Source organism: Etheostoma cragini, chromosome 10, assembly GCF_013103735.1.
Source record: "Etheostoma cragini isolate CJK2018 chromosome 10, CSU_Ecrag_1.0, whole genome shotgun sequence".
NCBI lineage: Eukaryota > Metazoa > Chordata > Actinopteri > Perciformes > Percidae > Etheostoma > Etheostoma cragini.
The window spans coordinates 23,849,485-23,867,596 of NC_048416.1; the positions used below are offsets into that span (position 1 = coordinate 23,849,485).

General features: G+C 37.7%; 1 protein-coding gene across 5 annotated transcripts in view; it reads right to left on the reverse strand.

Annotated features, from left to right (window-relative positions):
• si:dkey-237h12.3 (teneurin-3) overlaps positions 1-18,112 on the reverse strand; it is a 143,887-nt gene that overhangs the window by 113,767 nt on the left and 12,008 nt on the right. For all 5 annotated transcript variants that reach the window (XM_034883312.1, XM_034883309.1, XM_034883310.1 and 2 more), the window contains exons 2-3: positions 15,831-16,313; positions 13,329-13,604 (exon numbers count right to left, since the gene is read on the reverse strand). In XM_034883312.1, coding sequence (XP_034739203.1) covers positions 13,329-13,604; positions 15,831-16,101 — 547 coding nt within the window. In that variant the 5' untranslated portion in view covers positions 16,102-16,313. The remainder of the gene's footprint in view (positions 1-13,328; positions 13,605-15,830; positions 16,314-18,112) is intronic.

Genomic DNA, 18,112 nt, shown 5'->3' on the forward strand with positions numbered 1-18,112 from the left:
AAAAAAGGGGTTTCACAGTAACACCATCATTGTGAAAGATGTCAATGTAATTCAGTGTGTTTGGTAAGTGCAGTGAAGAACGTCAGAGGCTGAGTTTAAATTAGAGCCAACACATTTTTCTCTCAACAATAGCGAGGAGCAGACGGGGGGAGGGGAGGAGAGAGAGAGTGGGCATCCAATTACTGGAGTCCTGTGTGTGTCATCTTGACACCACGTTTGGGTTTCTTCAACGATATATTAAATATACCAAACCTAAAGGGTGCACCGCAGTAATGTTTGAAAGACTGAGACTTGCTGTTTTAGCAATTATTGGTAGGGAAACAGTGAGCTGTTTCACATAAACAACGCAATACAGCGTCAATATGTCGTATTTGACAACTTGTGTCAAGATGCTTTCAGTCACTGTTTTTACTATACTCAAAATCAAGCAGAAGAAATACACCACCGCGAAGTGACACTTCCTCTTTTTTTCAAGGCAATTCCAACTCATTGAGCACTTTGAGTAAACAATATCTAATACCAACGATAGCAATCACCCATATTTCGAGGTGCCTTTTTTATTCTTGTTTCTTATTCCAAGATGAAGTTAAAGTAGATTAGAAACAATTCTTACTTCACTATTTAAGTTGTTTAAATCTTTAGTGGGCAACTTAGTACATTTGTGGCTCAAAATGGCAGCAAATGTGAGATTCATCACCCAGAAATCATGTAAGATGACATAAGCAAACTGGAGGCAGCAAGCTCATGTTTGCCCAGCTGGCCTGTCAGATCACTTTATACTAAATTATACCAAAGAGATGAGAGAGGCATCAGTTAAATCTTTGGAGATTCAAGCTTTCCCTGGATGGAGACTCATCGAGTTTGTTAAGGCTACAGTCGTTCAAGTCCTTTTTAAAGCAAAAGAAATTGTCTGAAATTTGTGATGTTTGCAAGGGGGGGTTAATTTATTATGTTTTCTTATTATGTTCAAGTTTGTGCTTTACTGTGGCATAAATTAACCCTTGGGAACAATACAATTCAAACTTTAAAGTTGAGAAAAGCAGAGTCAAACCGAAACGTCTGAACATCATCCAGACTGAAAATACAATGGCAGCTTGTCTTTAACAACACTCAGGTAAGACATGATATCCCAGTATTGTTTTGTTATATTCGTTTTGGAAGTGCAGTCTTCAGACGATCACCCATTCTGCTCCTGTCTGGAGTGGATCTGTCTTTCTCTTTCTAAGCCTGCCAACCTTTAGAGCTGCCATGCAAAACTCTGCAGACAGCTCCTTTGGGTAATGTAGAAACAGACAATAGGTGAAAGCTGCTCTAACCTATTTGCCAAATGGTCTGTCATCTAATGCCCTGGTGCTGCTCTATTGTCTTATCCTACTGCTGTGGCCTCTAAAAGGATACATTGGCCTAATAAGATGAATGGGTTTTGACCCTGAAGCTGCTAAAAGCCAACCTGGCCAATTTATCTGAGCGACCTCTACTCTTGGCAGAGATGTCCCTCACCTCTCTTTGGAAGCCTTTAGGCAGGATCAATACCATAGAGGCAAAACAATCCAAAACAGTGTCTAAAAGCAACTTATTGCCTGTAATTAGTAATATTTTGGTTGATTCATTCTGTATTATTATCATTTTTTTTTATTTACTAAGCTGTGTCTTTGTTCTGGAGATGACTCAACGCCAACAACTGCAACTGCAGTATCTGAAGTAAGAGCCACGATTGAAATAACATCCATAATGTGATTTATGATTAAAGTTCGTTTTATTTTAAATATTTACATTACAGCTGAGCTGCTGCAGCCTTAATTCAATCAGGTATTCTCAAATCACAAATGGCTAATGTGAAGCAAGATGTCAGCTGTATACTGGATCATCAGTAATTTTATTATGTAAACCACAATCGTGGCTGTTCCAAGGCCTGGATTGTAACATCGAGATGTGCATTTTGAGGTAAAATAAGATTTTGTCGACTAAATTAAGGATTCTGTTTCATGTTCTGTTTATTGGTGTTGGGTTGTGTTCAAGCAAGATAAAAGGCCCGGCTCGGATAGTTCGAGGCATGAAACGAAGAAGAGACCCTTTTACAAGATAATATGTTTTCTCTCTTTGAGCATGAATCAGTTTACATGGTATACGATATCAATCGTTGACCTCAAATCTATATCTGCAAAGTGCTTAGGTTTGCATTGGTGATTAGATGAATTGAACTGAGAACAGTCTGTTATTTGAGCATCCCTTCATTGCCTGGATACCTAATGCCTTTCCTCTGCCTCTGAAGTGACCACAGTTTCAGGATGCTTCACTCTGGGCACTTGGCCAGAAAGCTTTATGTATTCTGATACCATTCATTTTTAATCAGAACCAGAATATCCTTCCAAACTTCTTGCAAGATGCCTCTGGCTACAAGACATACACTTTGTTATATTTAATTGATTTGGCAGTTTTCCTAGTTGTCGACTGTATAATTTCATTGTTAATATTGCTAATAATCCAAGCAAGAACTGCGGCACCACTCATTTAAAATGCTTTTTCTTTTCCTGTATTTTTTTAGCTGCTCTTCTGTTGTTGCAGAATTATGCATTTCCCCTCTATAGCATATAGTGTAGCAACGGAAAATATTGTGTGTGTTCAGCATTTTTCACTTGGCTTTCCACTTCGACGTGCCCAACTCATCTCTGCATGCAGTGGAAGGGTTTCTTTACATGACTGCTGAGGAAAAAGGACATGAGAGCAGGGGAGGGGCATCTTCTTCTGTGGTATAATGAGTTTGACAATGAAAGTGACACTGCGTCCTCCCTGGACCTTGCCGTGTGATCAATCATAACAATGGCTCACCATTTCCTCCTCTGGATACTGACCTTTCTCCCTTCAGGAAAGGAAGTGTGTGTAGTTGTCTGTGTCTGTGTGTTCTGAGATTTCAATGTACCATCACCCTCCAGCAATTAGCCCTTGAAGTCCTTCTGCATAGCCATAAGGGTGTCCTTTAGCATGGGGCCTTTTTTTTACCTGAAAAGCAAAAATGCCTACTTCGGGAATATTGTGCTGTATAACCTATTTTAAGCTTAGAAATGTTGAGGGGGGAGATATTAGGCTTATTTTATGTAAAATCCCATCACCCACACAGCTTACAAGGTGATTTGATGCTGTTACTTCAGTAAGAAGAACTGCCAAGCTTTCATGCAAATATCAACGAGTGAGATTATTTTTGGGCTGTTAGTCTCATAGTTCAGGGCCCATAACTAAAGAGTGACAGAAACTGAGCTGACAGGATGTCCAATCAGCATCCCACTTACTGTATTTTATGTGGTTCTGTGGCCTTTTCTGGATGCACAGCATATTAGCTCGACTTCTTTAATAAAACATAAAAATACATTTTTAAATATTGGTACTATCAAACTCATCTTAGCCACAAATGTCCCATGTTGGCAATAAGGCGTCTAGACACAATTTTATAGGCTTTTTTATGCCACTCTTAACTGTTGTTTTATCTGCACGGCAGAGGTATATACTGTGTATAATGTCTTTGGAACAACATAAAAAAATCTGATCAATATAGACAAAGATCAGTACTGTAAATCAGGTGGACATACTGTATTTTTAAGAAAAGCCTGCGGATGTTAAGATTGTAAAATGTGACGTGTAAGTTATGCTTTTTATGGTGCTTCTTTCATGGATACTTGTAACGATAAGAGCTCTTAGGATTAATCTACAAGGTTCAAATGTAAAATTGAATACAGTTGATAAATACATAAGTCAAAAATCATTAAAAAATAAGTAACTGATCAACAAAATCAGTGTGTGGGGAGACTAAATGTGGACAAAGTTAAAATGATGTGCTTCTCGGGGTCAAAAAGGACAACTGTTATTACTTTAAATAATAAGGTGATTAAGAAAGAGTCTCAACTAACAAATAGTTGACTTTTCTGCTTGAAAACAATATCTTTTATACAACATATCAAGTGTCTTAGGAAACAACTCAAAGTCACCTTAATCTAGATTATTTTATTAGCATGGAAGATTTAAAAAAATAGGATAAAGGACTTCTTGACTACTGAACGCACGTATCCTGTTACAGAATTCTGATTTTCTTAGTGTTTAATGTAATTTTTCTGTTTTGTATTAAGTCTGTTGTTTGCTGTTTGTTACTGTATGTTGAAACTTGGATGCTGATGTCTTGGCCAATGGCTTGTAATGGCTTGAATCTTAATGGGACTATTTCCTATTTATATATGTTTTGTTATACTGCACACTGTCTAAATATTGTTATTATTATTATTATTTAGGAAATGCCCATCACTTTAAATATGCAGAGGAGGTAAGAGTACTTTTTAGCCTTGAGTTATGTCTGCAAGTTTTTCTAAGACTGCAATTCAACACTAATAGCCTCCACAAATAAGAAATAGAGGAAACCTGTATAAAGCCTGAGAGGGGAAAAACAATGTTGACAAGCATCCGCTGTTGCTGACTGAGCCTACAACTGTGAGTGCTTGCTAATAATTTAGGGTGACTCAGGTGAGCATAGCAACAGTTTAAGCTCCTCTGATGTTGTATCTGGACTTCGGTGCCTAGACAGTATGAGAACACAGTTCAATTCAATTTTAGGAAAAAATTCCACGGCTCCCATCCCCAGTGAAGATTATAGCCTTGATATTTTATATTTCAAACTTTTCTGTGAACAGGAAACGGCACACTGTAGGCTAGAGTCTGTGTACAAGTCTCTGTCAACAGCTTTCACTTTATTAACTCAGGCAAATATTAGAGACCATTTGACACAGCAAAAGCCATTTCACATTGGAACCCTTTGATTTGTGGCTTTGTCTGAGCGAGATGAAAAGCTCACATGACGAAAACCCCTGAAATCCTGACTGAAGTCGAGGCCTTTTAATGACACATTTCTTCATGTGTGTATAAAAGGCTAACACAATTCCACTGCCAATGAAAAAAGATTCAGAGGTATTACATGTAATTAAATGTTGCTTTTAATTGCGTCTGTCAAAAAGGGAACTAGAGCAGCTCAATACAGTTAAAAAACAATGCATTTTTTCACATATTTCATCATTTTACTTAGTCACTTAATTGGACTATTTATAAGCGTTTAGATGAGTGTGGTTTCATATGGCTTTACGATAATACCATACTGCTGAAAATAGAATAAAAGCCTGTTTCATAATAGCGTTTTATATGGTTTTATTGTTTAGGTGTAACTTGATTCATACTTTCTTGGCTTATTGATTTGCTGAAGGACACGTTGGAAACAATGCACAAAATACCTTTTTCCAACACACTCCTTAGAGGAAAGACAATCAAGCGTGACAAAAAATGATCCTAGCAGAACAACAACAAGCGGAACAGAGACGTTTTCTACATTTAGATGAGACCACAACAGAACAATCACCTTGACTTCCAACTTTTTGATTGCAAACATCCAATACTGAGGAGCGCAAAAAGGTCAAAGCCACAGCACCATGCCAATAGATATAACAAATTTTCCTGTGTCCCAAGATAGAGGAGGAGAAAGGAGATCATGAAAGGAAGAAGACATGAATCCAAACAGATTGTTGGGTTGGTGTTTGTCTGGGGACGACGTTTGAACAGCTAGCGGCCCTCAAGGAAAAGAGAAAAAATCTATTTTCGCCAATAGGAAATGAACAGACCCAGATACTACTTACTACTAGTATAAACTGACTTCCCAACTTTTGTCTGTCTTTTCAACATTAAATATTTTTTTAATTTAAACTTGCAGGTAAACGTGCATGCAAGAAGGGCAAACAAAGAAGCTATAGTTGGTTAATAACTTCATAAGCACTTAGTTTCATCTCAGGAGACTAAAATATGGATCTGGGTTAAGAAAAACATTCACGGTTCCTGAGGAGATGCCTTTATTAATGTACATGTAATTATGAACAACGCAATTGGACCAACATACTTATCCATGTTTCTCCCATTGATATTCATAGATTACAAAATGGCTTCCAGTCTATTTCCGTATTGCATGATAATGCAATCACTCAATTAGGGTGTGTGATGAAGTGAAATGAGCCATTTTCTCTTGAGGACGGTAAATAGTGGTCCTCGTAATTGACAATTGCTGAGCAATTCCTAATCATAAAAACATGTCCTGCAGTATTACACAAAGCCAAGTACGGTCTCAGACGGTGTTGTCAGTGATAATGCTCGTCAGAACTGGGTGAAACCTAAGTTGGAGAGGAAAATGTTGATGCTCAATGGTAGGGTGACAGAAAATAGATGTTGGACAGAGTTAACAGCTTTTTACGGTGCAGCTGCATCTCCGCAGACGACTTTATGTAACACTAACCCTGACAGATTCATCCAAATACTCATTTACATACAAGTGCTACACTTGAAACTGGACTTTTTACTGGCAAGTAATAGGCACTACATAGTAGGTATCTTTGGCCTGAAACTAAAAATAAGCAGGGGATTAAACCATGACTGGTAGTACAGGATATGAATCTGTAACTATTTCGATAATGGTTTAATTATTTCATATTGAAAATAAGACCGCTTCATTAGCAATTAGCAATTGCAAAAAATAACATATCTCATGTGTAAAAAAAAAAACACATTCTGATTTAAAAATTAATTCAAAAGAATTACATTACTTAAAGAGACAATAATAATGACGTGAATTATGCCAACTATTTAAGATAATGAATGTATAATTACCAAACATTTCTACATCAACATTATGTGTCCTTAAATGGAGGATATCACCACGAACTCTATCTGTACCGTGTAAAAGGGGTATATAGTTTCAGGAAAATCGGTTTTCCCTTATTAACATGCAAATTTATTCTGCAAGACACTCCAAAGTCTAATCAAATCATCCCCCCTGTAGGGGGTAGCTGTGGTGTGAGTCGGAAGTTTTTCACCATGTGTTCCTGTTTCGTTAATGTGTTCACAAGAACTTGTCTACACACACATATATACTCCACCAAAAAGACTAAAGAACATCTCACCCTTTTTTTTAACCTTTAATCAAATTAACTCCAGGTAATTCAATAAACAAATTCTCATTTGCAACAACGGCCTTTCACATTCATACCTGGAAGCGGCCCGGTACAACCACAATTTGATCTGAAAAAAAATCAATATTCAGTTTGTTTTTTTGCTTTGATGAAGGTTCACATGTTACCGACCTTTGCTCTGCACAGAAACAGGGTGCGGGCCTCCTCCAGGCTATCCAAAGTGTCCAAAATAGAAACCAGAACACTAATGAGCACAACACCTGCTATGACACCTTGCACGTCACTGCCGTATTCAAGATCCCCTGTCACCCCGAAAAAAATACAACGTGAGCACTTAACCAGAGACAGTGGGAGCAAGCAGGGAAGCGATGACAATAAATGATGGCAATCAAAGCCCGGCTCCTCATTTGACAAGGCACGAGATGAAGCTCAAAAACCTTCCCAGCTTCTATTAACAAATGATGAAACGGTTTTCTCTGCCATACATGTAGCGTTCTTCAAAAAACATCACAGATGGACCAGCCGTTTTGACCAGGAAAAAAACTCTCTGATGTTATTTATTCCTTTTGTGGTCGGCTTGTGCCATATTGAATTATGAAAGTAGCGAGGGAGGATTTCTGCCTGTTACGATCAATAGGCTGATTTCACTGTCACAATACAAGGCACAGATCTGAGACAGGAGTTTGACAGATGGCGTGTCACCTTTGTCCGCATGATGTCCCGAGTGTGCGTGTATTTGTGCGTTTGTGTGCGTGCAAATGTCTGCATTTTTTTCTTATCCAAGGGAGATACAGTGTGAGAAACAAAGTGAGGTGTGCGAGTGTGTGCGGGCAACTGTGTGTAGATAGGAGAGAGAAAGAGATGCAGAGTGAGTGAACAAAAATTTGTGCACACAGAGAAGCATGTTTGAGGGTCTCTGATACGCTTTTATACTCCCACCCAAAAAGCCTTAGGTGCTTGCTGTGCTACAGCACACTTTTCTGTGACTCCTCTACTGATTTAATTAACCTTTTACTGGCAGTGCACACGCAATAAACCAGTGAGCTATACTCAACTGTTAAATGTGGATGACTGCAATGTAGACCTGTGACTTGGACAAATTGAAATTATCTTCTGATACATCCCCTCGCAAACAGCCTCGGACACGAGCATGGCAATAAAGACATTTAAGGGACTGCTGCAGCCACTGGCCATTTCCCATGAAAAAATCAAAAGGGACACACACATTTTTTTCCTCAGAAATTACTTTGGACAGAAGGTGCAGGCAATCGCAAGTGATGCTTTTTTAACAAGGGATGACAGGCATCACAGTGGAGGTCCCTTTCTCCTAACCAGGGGTCAGCAGATGCCAGGCCCCTCCAACAAACGATAAAGCCCATGTGTGCCAGTTTATACAGCCAAGGACGGCTGTCACGATGTACTGCAGTGCTGTAGCTGCAGTACCTGACAAGTCAGGGTGCGCTTTTTCACACCCTATTAGGAATACAACTCAACTGGGCCATGCTGTGTTTCTGTTTGGTGCAGTCATTCATGTTTTATGAGGGGTATAATATTGATTCTAAAGGCAGCACAGTCAACATTAGGGTAAAAAAAAAACACACCTTTCTCCATGTTGACTTTTAGACATCAGCTATACTGTACGTTGACCTGAAGGTCTAAAATATAAATATTGATATCATGATAACCCTTGAACCTGTAGTCATTAAACTATAAAAATTTAATATTAAAACCTTAAGAATACATTGCAGGAAAGTGCTATAGTGGCCTAGTAACTGTGGAATGGTGGCCCCAGCTTTGTCACCGAGGGATATGTTCACCAGGATATTTTCTGCCCTAATTTAAAATGTATTTTCCGTGTTTTGCTACCAGGACTGGAACTACAGAACGAGTAAAGATATAGTTGGCCTTTTTTTTTTTTTTTTTTTCAAGCTTTAAATCTTGAATTTCAAGTGGAATTTTCAAAGTAATTTCAAATTCCAGTGCCATCTGTTCGCCTGCATGGGACTGAAATACCCAAGGACGTGGAGTGACCCACATTCTACCCCATGAAGTACAAATAAAAAAGACAAGGTCACCTTAGGAAACCAGCTCAGTTTTGAGATTGGTATTTCCATTTGTAACTAGTGATTGAAAAGCACCTCATTTCTATCCTCTTTCTATCATTAACAATTCAGGAATTACATTTTCCCCATTAAATTTTCGAAAAAAAATGTTTTTTAAATAATTTTGTAGAAACTATTTTAGAAAACTATCTGGTACACCATTGAATTCAATTAATGTTATAACTCCATACAAATGCATTTCACATAATGCAGACATAATTAATCAATTGCATGATGGAACTATAATATACTGTCGCCATATGAATGGGCTGTATTTGGAGAACTTTTTTTTGCAGTCAACATGCTTTCAATAATTCTGACTGATAAAAAATTGAGAAATTAACCTTAGGATTTAACTTACAGCTGTCTCACTTCAACTGCTTAGTACATATATATATATATATATATATATATATATATATATATATATATATATATATATATATACATTTTAAATCCTGGCGCTCCTTCTAGCAGAGTTGGGCTCCCTACAGATATGAAGTTCTAACGCTATAGAGCTGCTACATGTCACAGTGCTATTGTTAGACACAACAGGAAGTGTCAAATGCTGTGTTTTTGTGTATACAGTCTGTGTGCATGTATGTATGGGTGTGTGTTGGACTGTATAAGACAAGCTATCACTGCCTGCTATAGGAAAGCGAGGAATTCAATAATTCTGCATGGAGAACAGAACATAATTTATTTTATTTTAATAGTTTAGATAAGCTTAGATATATTTAAAAGAAGAAATTATTAACAATACATGATTTATTTTTTAGATATTTTAGAAAATGACATGAATTTTTCATGCAAGTTTTATGTAATTCATGTGTTTTTTTTACAAGGGAAATTAACAATAAGTAAATAAATATCCTTTGAAGGCGTAGAACAATTAAGGCTCTGGTGTGTTTTTTTGGTCAATGCAAGCTATGCTTTATACTGTTCATGTGATAGTTACTAAATATGTTAACAGGATGTTGACATATTGAGTTTATTTATTGATTGTTTACTGCTTTTATTGTTTCCAACTGTCTGCAAGGTAGGAAATCTCTGTATTGTGTGTATGATTGTGTGGGATTTGTACTATATTATCCGCTGCACAACAAATTGCCCCATTGGGGGACAAATAAAGTAACTTGATCTCGAAACCACGGCTTCTTTGGATCACATTGACATTCTTACAACTAGAAAACCGATAAAACACTTTAATTAATCAATTTTGTTTTCAAGGGATCCTAGCAGGGGATTATCCTAAGTGTAAAATCACTGAAAGCTGCTTAATAGATCTCTTATTTAAGTTGTAGTTTGACTTCTTACTTTAAAACAAAAATCCAACAACTTCATGTTATATCATAAATAATCTGATATAAATGGTTATATCATATAATGTCCCAACATAATGTTATTAGGGGCTTGGCCTTAAGAAAAAAAAAAAAAAAACACCAGAGAGAAATACAAAGATTGGATATTAAACATTTTTGAAAAGTTGACGCTGGATTTTTAAAAACAATTGACTCTGCAGAACTTAACTGACAGGTCTTTCACTGGCTGGATTCTCTTTATTAAAAATCTACTTTAGTTAAAAGTGCTCTAAGCAATGTTGAGGTTCTTCTTGTTGACGTTCGAAGTATTGTCAAAGAACACGGAGGCTATCTCTTCCATCCTTCCTCCCTCCCCTTCCTTTCCACACACTAACCCCCAAACCTCCACCCCCAAATCCTTCTCATTGGTTATTGGCTGGAACACTGTTTATGTTGGTGGTGCAGGTTGGTGCGGTTATTTTTTACAGTGTTCAGGGGACAGGCAGCTAGCAGATAGTGAGGAGATGTTTGCTGTGTGACAAAAAATGTTGTAGCCTAAAAAAATCATTGCTTAGAACACCTTCAACATTTTGGTGCCAAAATACAAATGTATCATTTGAGAAAATAACCACTCTTACTTCTGTCTTTGTGGCTGCACTCAGCGAGCTAGATGGCAACCCTAGGTTCCTTCTTTTTTTTTTTAAAGGTGCACCTCTTATTCTTTGATCACAAAGGTTAACATCTTTCAGATGCCATGCTCTGTGAAAGTACTGAGGCTTTGGTACTTGTCTATGTTGAAGCACTCTGTAGAACAGAGCGAATTAGAATGAAATATTGAGTTCATTTATGAATAAGTGGGGCTGAACGGCCCCTTGTCGGAGCTTCTGCATGCATATTCAGTTGATGGAAACCTTTGGATGGGTCATTTCTCTTAGCTGCTTCATTAAATAGTGAAAGTCAAAAGTGCAAAGCTTCCTGACGAAAAAGAGACCAAGATCTATAGAGGTGGAACAGTGGGCAGGATTTTCTTTGCTACGGCTAAAAATCTAGATAACAAAAAGGACTGTTCACATTGTTTTCATACCGTACTTTTTTTTTAGCATATTTAAATGATGTGCCATTAAAAATAACAAGTGCAAACATAAAAAAATTGTTGTTAGATGGTTTTGCTTTTGTAAGATTAAGAAAAGGCATTGCACCTGGGATAAAGATCTAGCAGGTATTGTTTATTTACCCTATAATAAAACTAAATGAGAAAATAGCGAGTTAGATAAAGTGTCAGTGGGATGTTGTACTAACTAGAGCCAATCAGCAGCTTCTTGAGATGTTTCCAAAAGAATCTCCAGAGGAGGTATGCCAGAGGGCCGTAGGGTGTGTGTGTGTGTGTGTGTGTGTGTGTGTGTGTGTGTGTGTGTTCTCATGCAGTTTCAGTGGTGGGGGCAGCTGCAATCAAGCTCAATAGAGAACCTATTGCAGCCAGACTGTTGTCTTGTCTATTTGCAACAACAAATATGACTTGAGTCAAGCACTAAGGAGGGGTCTGTTATGTTTACCAGCACCTCTGTGGTTAGGCTGGGCTTTGTGAGACTCATACATACATAGCCTACATAAAGTACAGTGTATTGCACCATAGCAAAGGCCAGACACAGAACACATACATGGGTTTGTATTCTGATGGCATTTAGAAAAGGTAAAAAGACTTGCTCAGCTCCCTCCCCGCAAGCTCAACATGATGAATACTGCCATTAAGAAAATGACTTGTCTCAAATGTCAGATTGTAGCCAATGTTTTCAGAATAAAAATTGATAGCACACGGACACAAGACATTTTCTTTTCTACCCTGTCTTTAATGTTCTTGCCAGGAAAATGTAATCAACCCTAATTATTTTAACTGCCTGCCACTCTTTGAGATCATCGCTTTCTTAAAAAATAATTAAGAGTTTTACATTTAATGTCTTTTAATGATGATGGCTCGCACCATGATGATGATGAATAATGTACAATGTCAGGAGCACTCAACATCAGAGAAGACATTTTAAAGCTTTACACTAAAACATATGAAGCTGAGAGGATACATTTAAACGGTAAATGGACGTTGAATGTACCGCCTTTCTACCTTACTGGACAAAGTGCTTGAAAATGTTCCTCTCATTTACCCACTAATACACCAATGGTGAATGACAGGGGGGAAATATTACGTACATAAACATATACTGAAAAACATCATGTAGAAAGAAAAAATGACTTAATGTCTCTTTAAAGTAGATTAGAAGATAAAGAGATATAACGCTTTTTTTCCAAATTGCAAACTAACTTTACAGAACCAACAAGATAACATAAGTAACGTTTCTAAAAGTGTGAATGTAACAGCAGTAGGGATATGCAGCTACCTTATATACATTGACACCATTTGATGCAACAAAGATTTGCCTTCTTCAAACAGAGAACCCAAATCCTCTGTCTTCGGTTTCAAGCAATTTGCACTTCAAACCATTGTACCCATAATCAGCTATTGTGCATGCCCAGTCAACCACTGCAGAATTTCTAAGCAAAGTCTAAGACTTGAGGCATACAAAGCTATCTTTGATTATACGCTAGCCCATGGGTAAACTTTATCAAACTCCTTTGCTTCCTGTGGTGAAGGACCAGGTGACTGGAAACTGTTCAATGGGAAGGCCAAATTCTTTTTTTCCGCATGCAGCAATGATTCATGCCTTTGATCCAATGAAAGGCAGCTGCAAATGCCTCTCCAGATACCACCCCAACCAATCGCGCCTCTAGTTCCTTCCACCAATCAGGGACTGTCTCCAGCGCCAACCATAATCCAACCTACTGCTGCTTTTTCTACATACAGATTTCTCCCCTTTGAAAAGCAATGAAGGCGTGATCCGCAAACAAATACGCATTCTAAGATAAAAGAATGAAAAGTGTGCCCTACTCACCCATCTCATTGTCCGATTTATTGTCCATTTCCGTGTCAGTGAGAGTGAGCGCTGAGTTAGAGCGACTGGAGAGGCATGAATCCTGCCCGGACTTTGGCCCCGTTCCCCAAAGAGTCATGGTACGTTCCGGTGATACAGGTTCATGGTTTTCTGTAGCGACCGGTCCTCTGGAGTAGCTGCTGAGTGGGTGGGAGAGGCCCGTCTCAGGGCAGAGCGCCAAGCCTCTGCGAGCCGATGGCTCACAAAAACCGAGTTGCCTCAGCGAGAACGTCTGCCCTGTGAATGATAGAAATGGTAAAGTTAACAAACCAATCAACAACACGGTTAATGGCCAAGAACAGGGCTACTTAAAAAAAAAAAAAACACTTAACCTAAGAGCAGGGTAGAATGAGAGGGGGTAATTGTTGAATTAAAGCCTTAACAACATCCTCTCACACTCTCAACTTATCAAGATGCTCAAAAGCATTTTCTTTAACGCAAATCACAGTGCAGCCCAAACTAGATTTTGTAATAAGGTGAGCTTTACTGATGACCGACTTTGATTACACATTTAAACATAAAACAAAGAACATAAAATCCAGCATCTTGTGTTCATCTACACATTTATTCTACTCAGAAAATGTTTCAGACACTGTCTGTTTCACATCAAATCATTACCATAAGGCTTGTGTCTGTTTCATTTTGGAATTACTTGAGGCTCTGGTGTTCACTAGAAATTAAATAATTGCCTGCAAAGCCCTCAAAGACACTGCAGCATCTAAGCAAAATTAAATAAACTAAATTTAAGATGCGGGAATATTGCCATTAAACAAAAATATCTCATGTTGATCTCATTAGAAAGGCCTAGAACAAATGAGAAACTATCCTTAATATTTGAATCACTGCAGATCTGTCAATTAAAACCTATATTTAGTCATCCATGCGTAACCTGTTTTGCCATCTGGTCTGTATGATACCAAAAATTATTATTATTCATGTGATTTAACCTGAAATTGAAGTTATTGTAGATAAAACCTTCCTTTTCTGTGTTTTCATTTAAATGTATTTGAAGTGTAAACGACATCAAATAAGCTCATCGGAGAGCAGAAATACATAACATGTGTTCACTTAAGGAATAGAAATTATTGGTACTGTACTTTTATAATCAATAATGTTTTTTTACAATTTCAAGGACAGCTGTGTTAACACTGTTAAAACTCAAAAATATAAATAAAATGATAAACAATAAAATTAATGCTGCACAACGTAAAAAAAGATGATGATCTAATATTGAGTAAAAGGTCACAAAGTGAGTGAATTTTGTATTGTCCCTTTGTAATGTATTTGGTGTATTTGGTGCAGAGAAACCCTTTCAAAGTAAGTGCACCACATCAGAAAATGAAGATATCTGAACATGTTAAAATGCTACAGAAAGCAGACTTATTTTTAATTTAAAATAATTATTTTATATTCCAACACACATACACACACACACACACACACACACACACACTATGAGCAGATAAAGTAGCTACATTTACACAAATTATGTTTTTTTCACCACCAGATGAATAACATTAAATCTGACATTAACTGTGTTGATGTACAAAACAGTCGTTGACACTAAATGCCCAGATTAGAAAAAGTTGTAAGGAAAAATAGCATTCTTCCCACATCTTCATCGTTATGCTATTAATTCTGAAATGGGCACCAATTAGCACAGAGAAAATGTAAGGGTGTAATGGATACATTTTTTAATTGCAATCCTATGAGCCAATGGAGTGCCATAAAATAGAATAAACTGCTCAAACTTTTTTAATTACAGAAATTAGCACAGTTTCTAACTGCCAATTAAAGCATAGGGTTATTTACCGAGCAATTTCATTTTTTTCTTTCATTATTTTACATTGTCCAGCAGGGTAAGAACATTTTAGAAGGTCAGAGTGGCCCCACTGTTTCCCACCTACACTAATGTTAATTTTCTCTGAAAGTATTGGGACATTAAACTAAATTTGGCCTTTGTTTGACATCATCTAATTGTGTTTACCACTATCTAGCATCCTGGTATCATTCAGTTATATCTTGGTAAACTTGCACAGAATAAGTGGAGGATGGAACTGCAAAATGGTAGAATTCACATAATTTAGTAAGCAGAACAAACAACAATATCCCAGCATTCATGTTTGTTTACTAATGATGTCTCGCACTGTTAAACATTAGTAAATGAACATGGATATGAGGATTTTGTTGTTTGTCATATTTATAATCCAACGATTAACTGGAATCTCACACATTTGTTGTCACATTTCCTCTTCAGAATTGGAGAGATAAAACTGTAAGTTCCTAAATGAATACAGACATTTCTAACTACTATTCATACTTTTTTGTAGGCAACGTCAGCCAATGGACAATATGGGCTTTAAAGTTAAATATAATGGTCTTCAGAACCACACCTATTAGCTCATTGTATAGAGATGGGTGTGACAAATATAGAAAAATCCAGTAAACATTTGCTTTGCTAACCTGGCCTGGTGTACTCTGCGCTTTCCTTGTGGACCATCTCTTTGACTCTGCCTCCAAAAAGCATTCGTGAAGGGTCATGGTCGAAGGCCTGGAGCGTTTCGCTGGAGCTGTAGGATTTCTGGGTAGGCACGCGGCAGGCTCCCTCCTCCTGGTCAGCAGAGGAGGCGGTGTAACAGCGCTCCCGATCCTTGTCTCTGTCGCAGTATCTCTCTCGGTCTCTCTGGCTCTTGGACAGTGAGCAGAAAGGCCGCTGCTCCCTCACCCGTTCCATGCTGCCCGCATGCTGGGTATCCCGACTCCCTCCGCTTCACCACCGACGCTCCCCTGAGAGACTCGCCACTGGATTATTTCACTCTTTTCTCGCCTCCTCCTCTTCCCTCCTCCGGTTGTGACTCTGTGCCGATTTCCCCCCGAACTCCCCTCCCCAGTTCTTGACCTCTGTCGGCCTCTTCTTCAGTCCATTGAGGCTTCCACCCCCTCTACCTGGAGAAAGAGAGAGAAGAGGAAAGGAATGAAGGGGCTCAGATAACACTAATCCATCTGATTCATCTTCAAAAGTACACACTTATCCCCTTCTCACTGCCCCACCCCCACTTCTACTTTGCCTTTCTTGAAACCTCACCCGTGAACTCTTGTCATACGTGACTTCCCCTCTTAAAAAGAGCATCACCTCCTTATTCTGCCTGCTTAAGTCTTCACAATTAAGTTCAATTTCCCTGCGTTTAGTTAAAACGCATTGTTCAAGTCAGTTTGACTAAAACTAGTGGCGGTTTAACACAATAATATTTTTTGGAGCCTTTCAATTTCCCCATGACGATAACCTCAAACATCCAGTAAGTGTCAGATGCTGGTTAAATGACGGGTAAATCAGTAAAACACAGTGGCATGTGACTTTATTTGACACATTCACGTCAGGCTTTAATTTTTAATTTAAACTGTACATCTCATATCTCACACAGAATTAGAATATTGACCCATGATGCCGTCTGCATGTTAACCATGCAAGTGTCCGATTCTGCACACAGAGCAGCAATGATAACAAGGGAGATGACATATTTAAATGAAAATTCCTATGTAATGGATAGATTTTTGTGTTTACCAGCCTGTGACAAAGTGAACAAACTAAAGGATTGGTTTGAATTTAGATTTTTGTCTCGAAGCTCTGCATCCACCCCACTATATTGGAGGTGAATCATATTTATGTGTTTTGTGTCTTTGCTGCTCTCATTAATCTACAGAATAGGCAGGCAACACTTTTCAAAGACTTAATTGCTAAATCAAAAGTAGTGCTGCACTTTGAGGAATATTGCGACGGTATTATTTGCAATAAAAAAAAAATATATATTAAACTAGTGCTGGGCAATATATTGATTTTATATATTGTTATATCGATATTGTGAAATGAGACTAGATATGGTTTCAGATTTTAGATATTGTAATATATGAGTGTTGTATTTTCCTGGTTTTAAAGGCTGCATTAGAGTAAAATTATGGAATAACATACCATACTTTACCCACGTAATCATTACCTTCACATTGTTGATGATTATTTTTCTAAAATCTAATTGTGAAAATATTTTGTTAAAGCACCATAGAGGTATTTGGTCAATAATATTGCTATATTTGATTTTCTCCATATCACCTAGCTCCAGTTGTCGAGGAAGTACCAGATTCCAGTAGCCCACTTAAGTAAAAGTAAAAATAACCAGAGACATATTTACTTTAGCAGCAAAGTACCACAAAAAAACACAGAAAAGTACTACAATGACCCCACTTAAGTAAAAGTAAAAATTACCTGACCGGTATAATGATTTATTCTCTTAATCTTATTTGCATATTATCATTTTATATGGTGATATGTGACGCTGTGGAGAGAATAGATGGCAACTAGGATTTAAAAAACAGAATAATAAAAAACAAACATTTTCATTTTCACTTTTCCTGGAGGCTGTGTTACCAAGGGTCAGCGGTGCTGCGCCCGGGCTCTGGTGCACCGGAGTTTGTGATTTTATACTTAAAAAATAGCTCTGATAAGCTAAAAGACAAATTTCTATAAAATGCATAACTGTACAGTAAAAGTTTGTGGTGAAAGGATTGGATGAATCAAATTATGAAATTATAAAGTCCATGACAGCGAAATATTTTAGTCACACAGGTCCATGTCCCAACTATCTATGCCAATCGCCCAATGTGCATGACAAAGTACAGTATGTGTATCACATTAGACAAAACACATTTTTTGAATCTGTGCATGCAAACATTAGATAGATCAGTCTTAACAT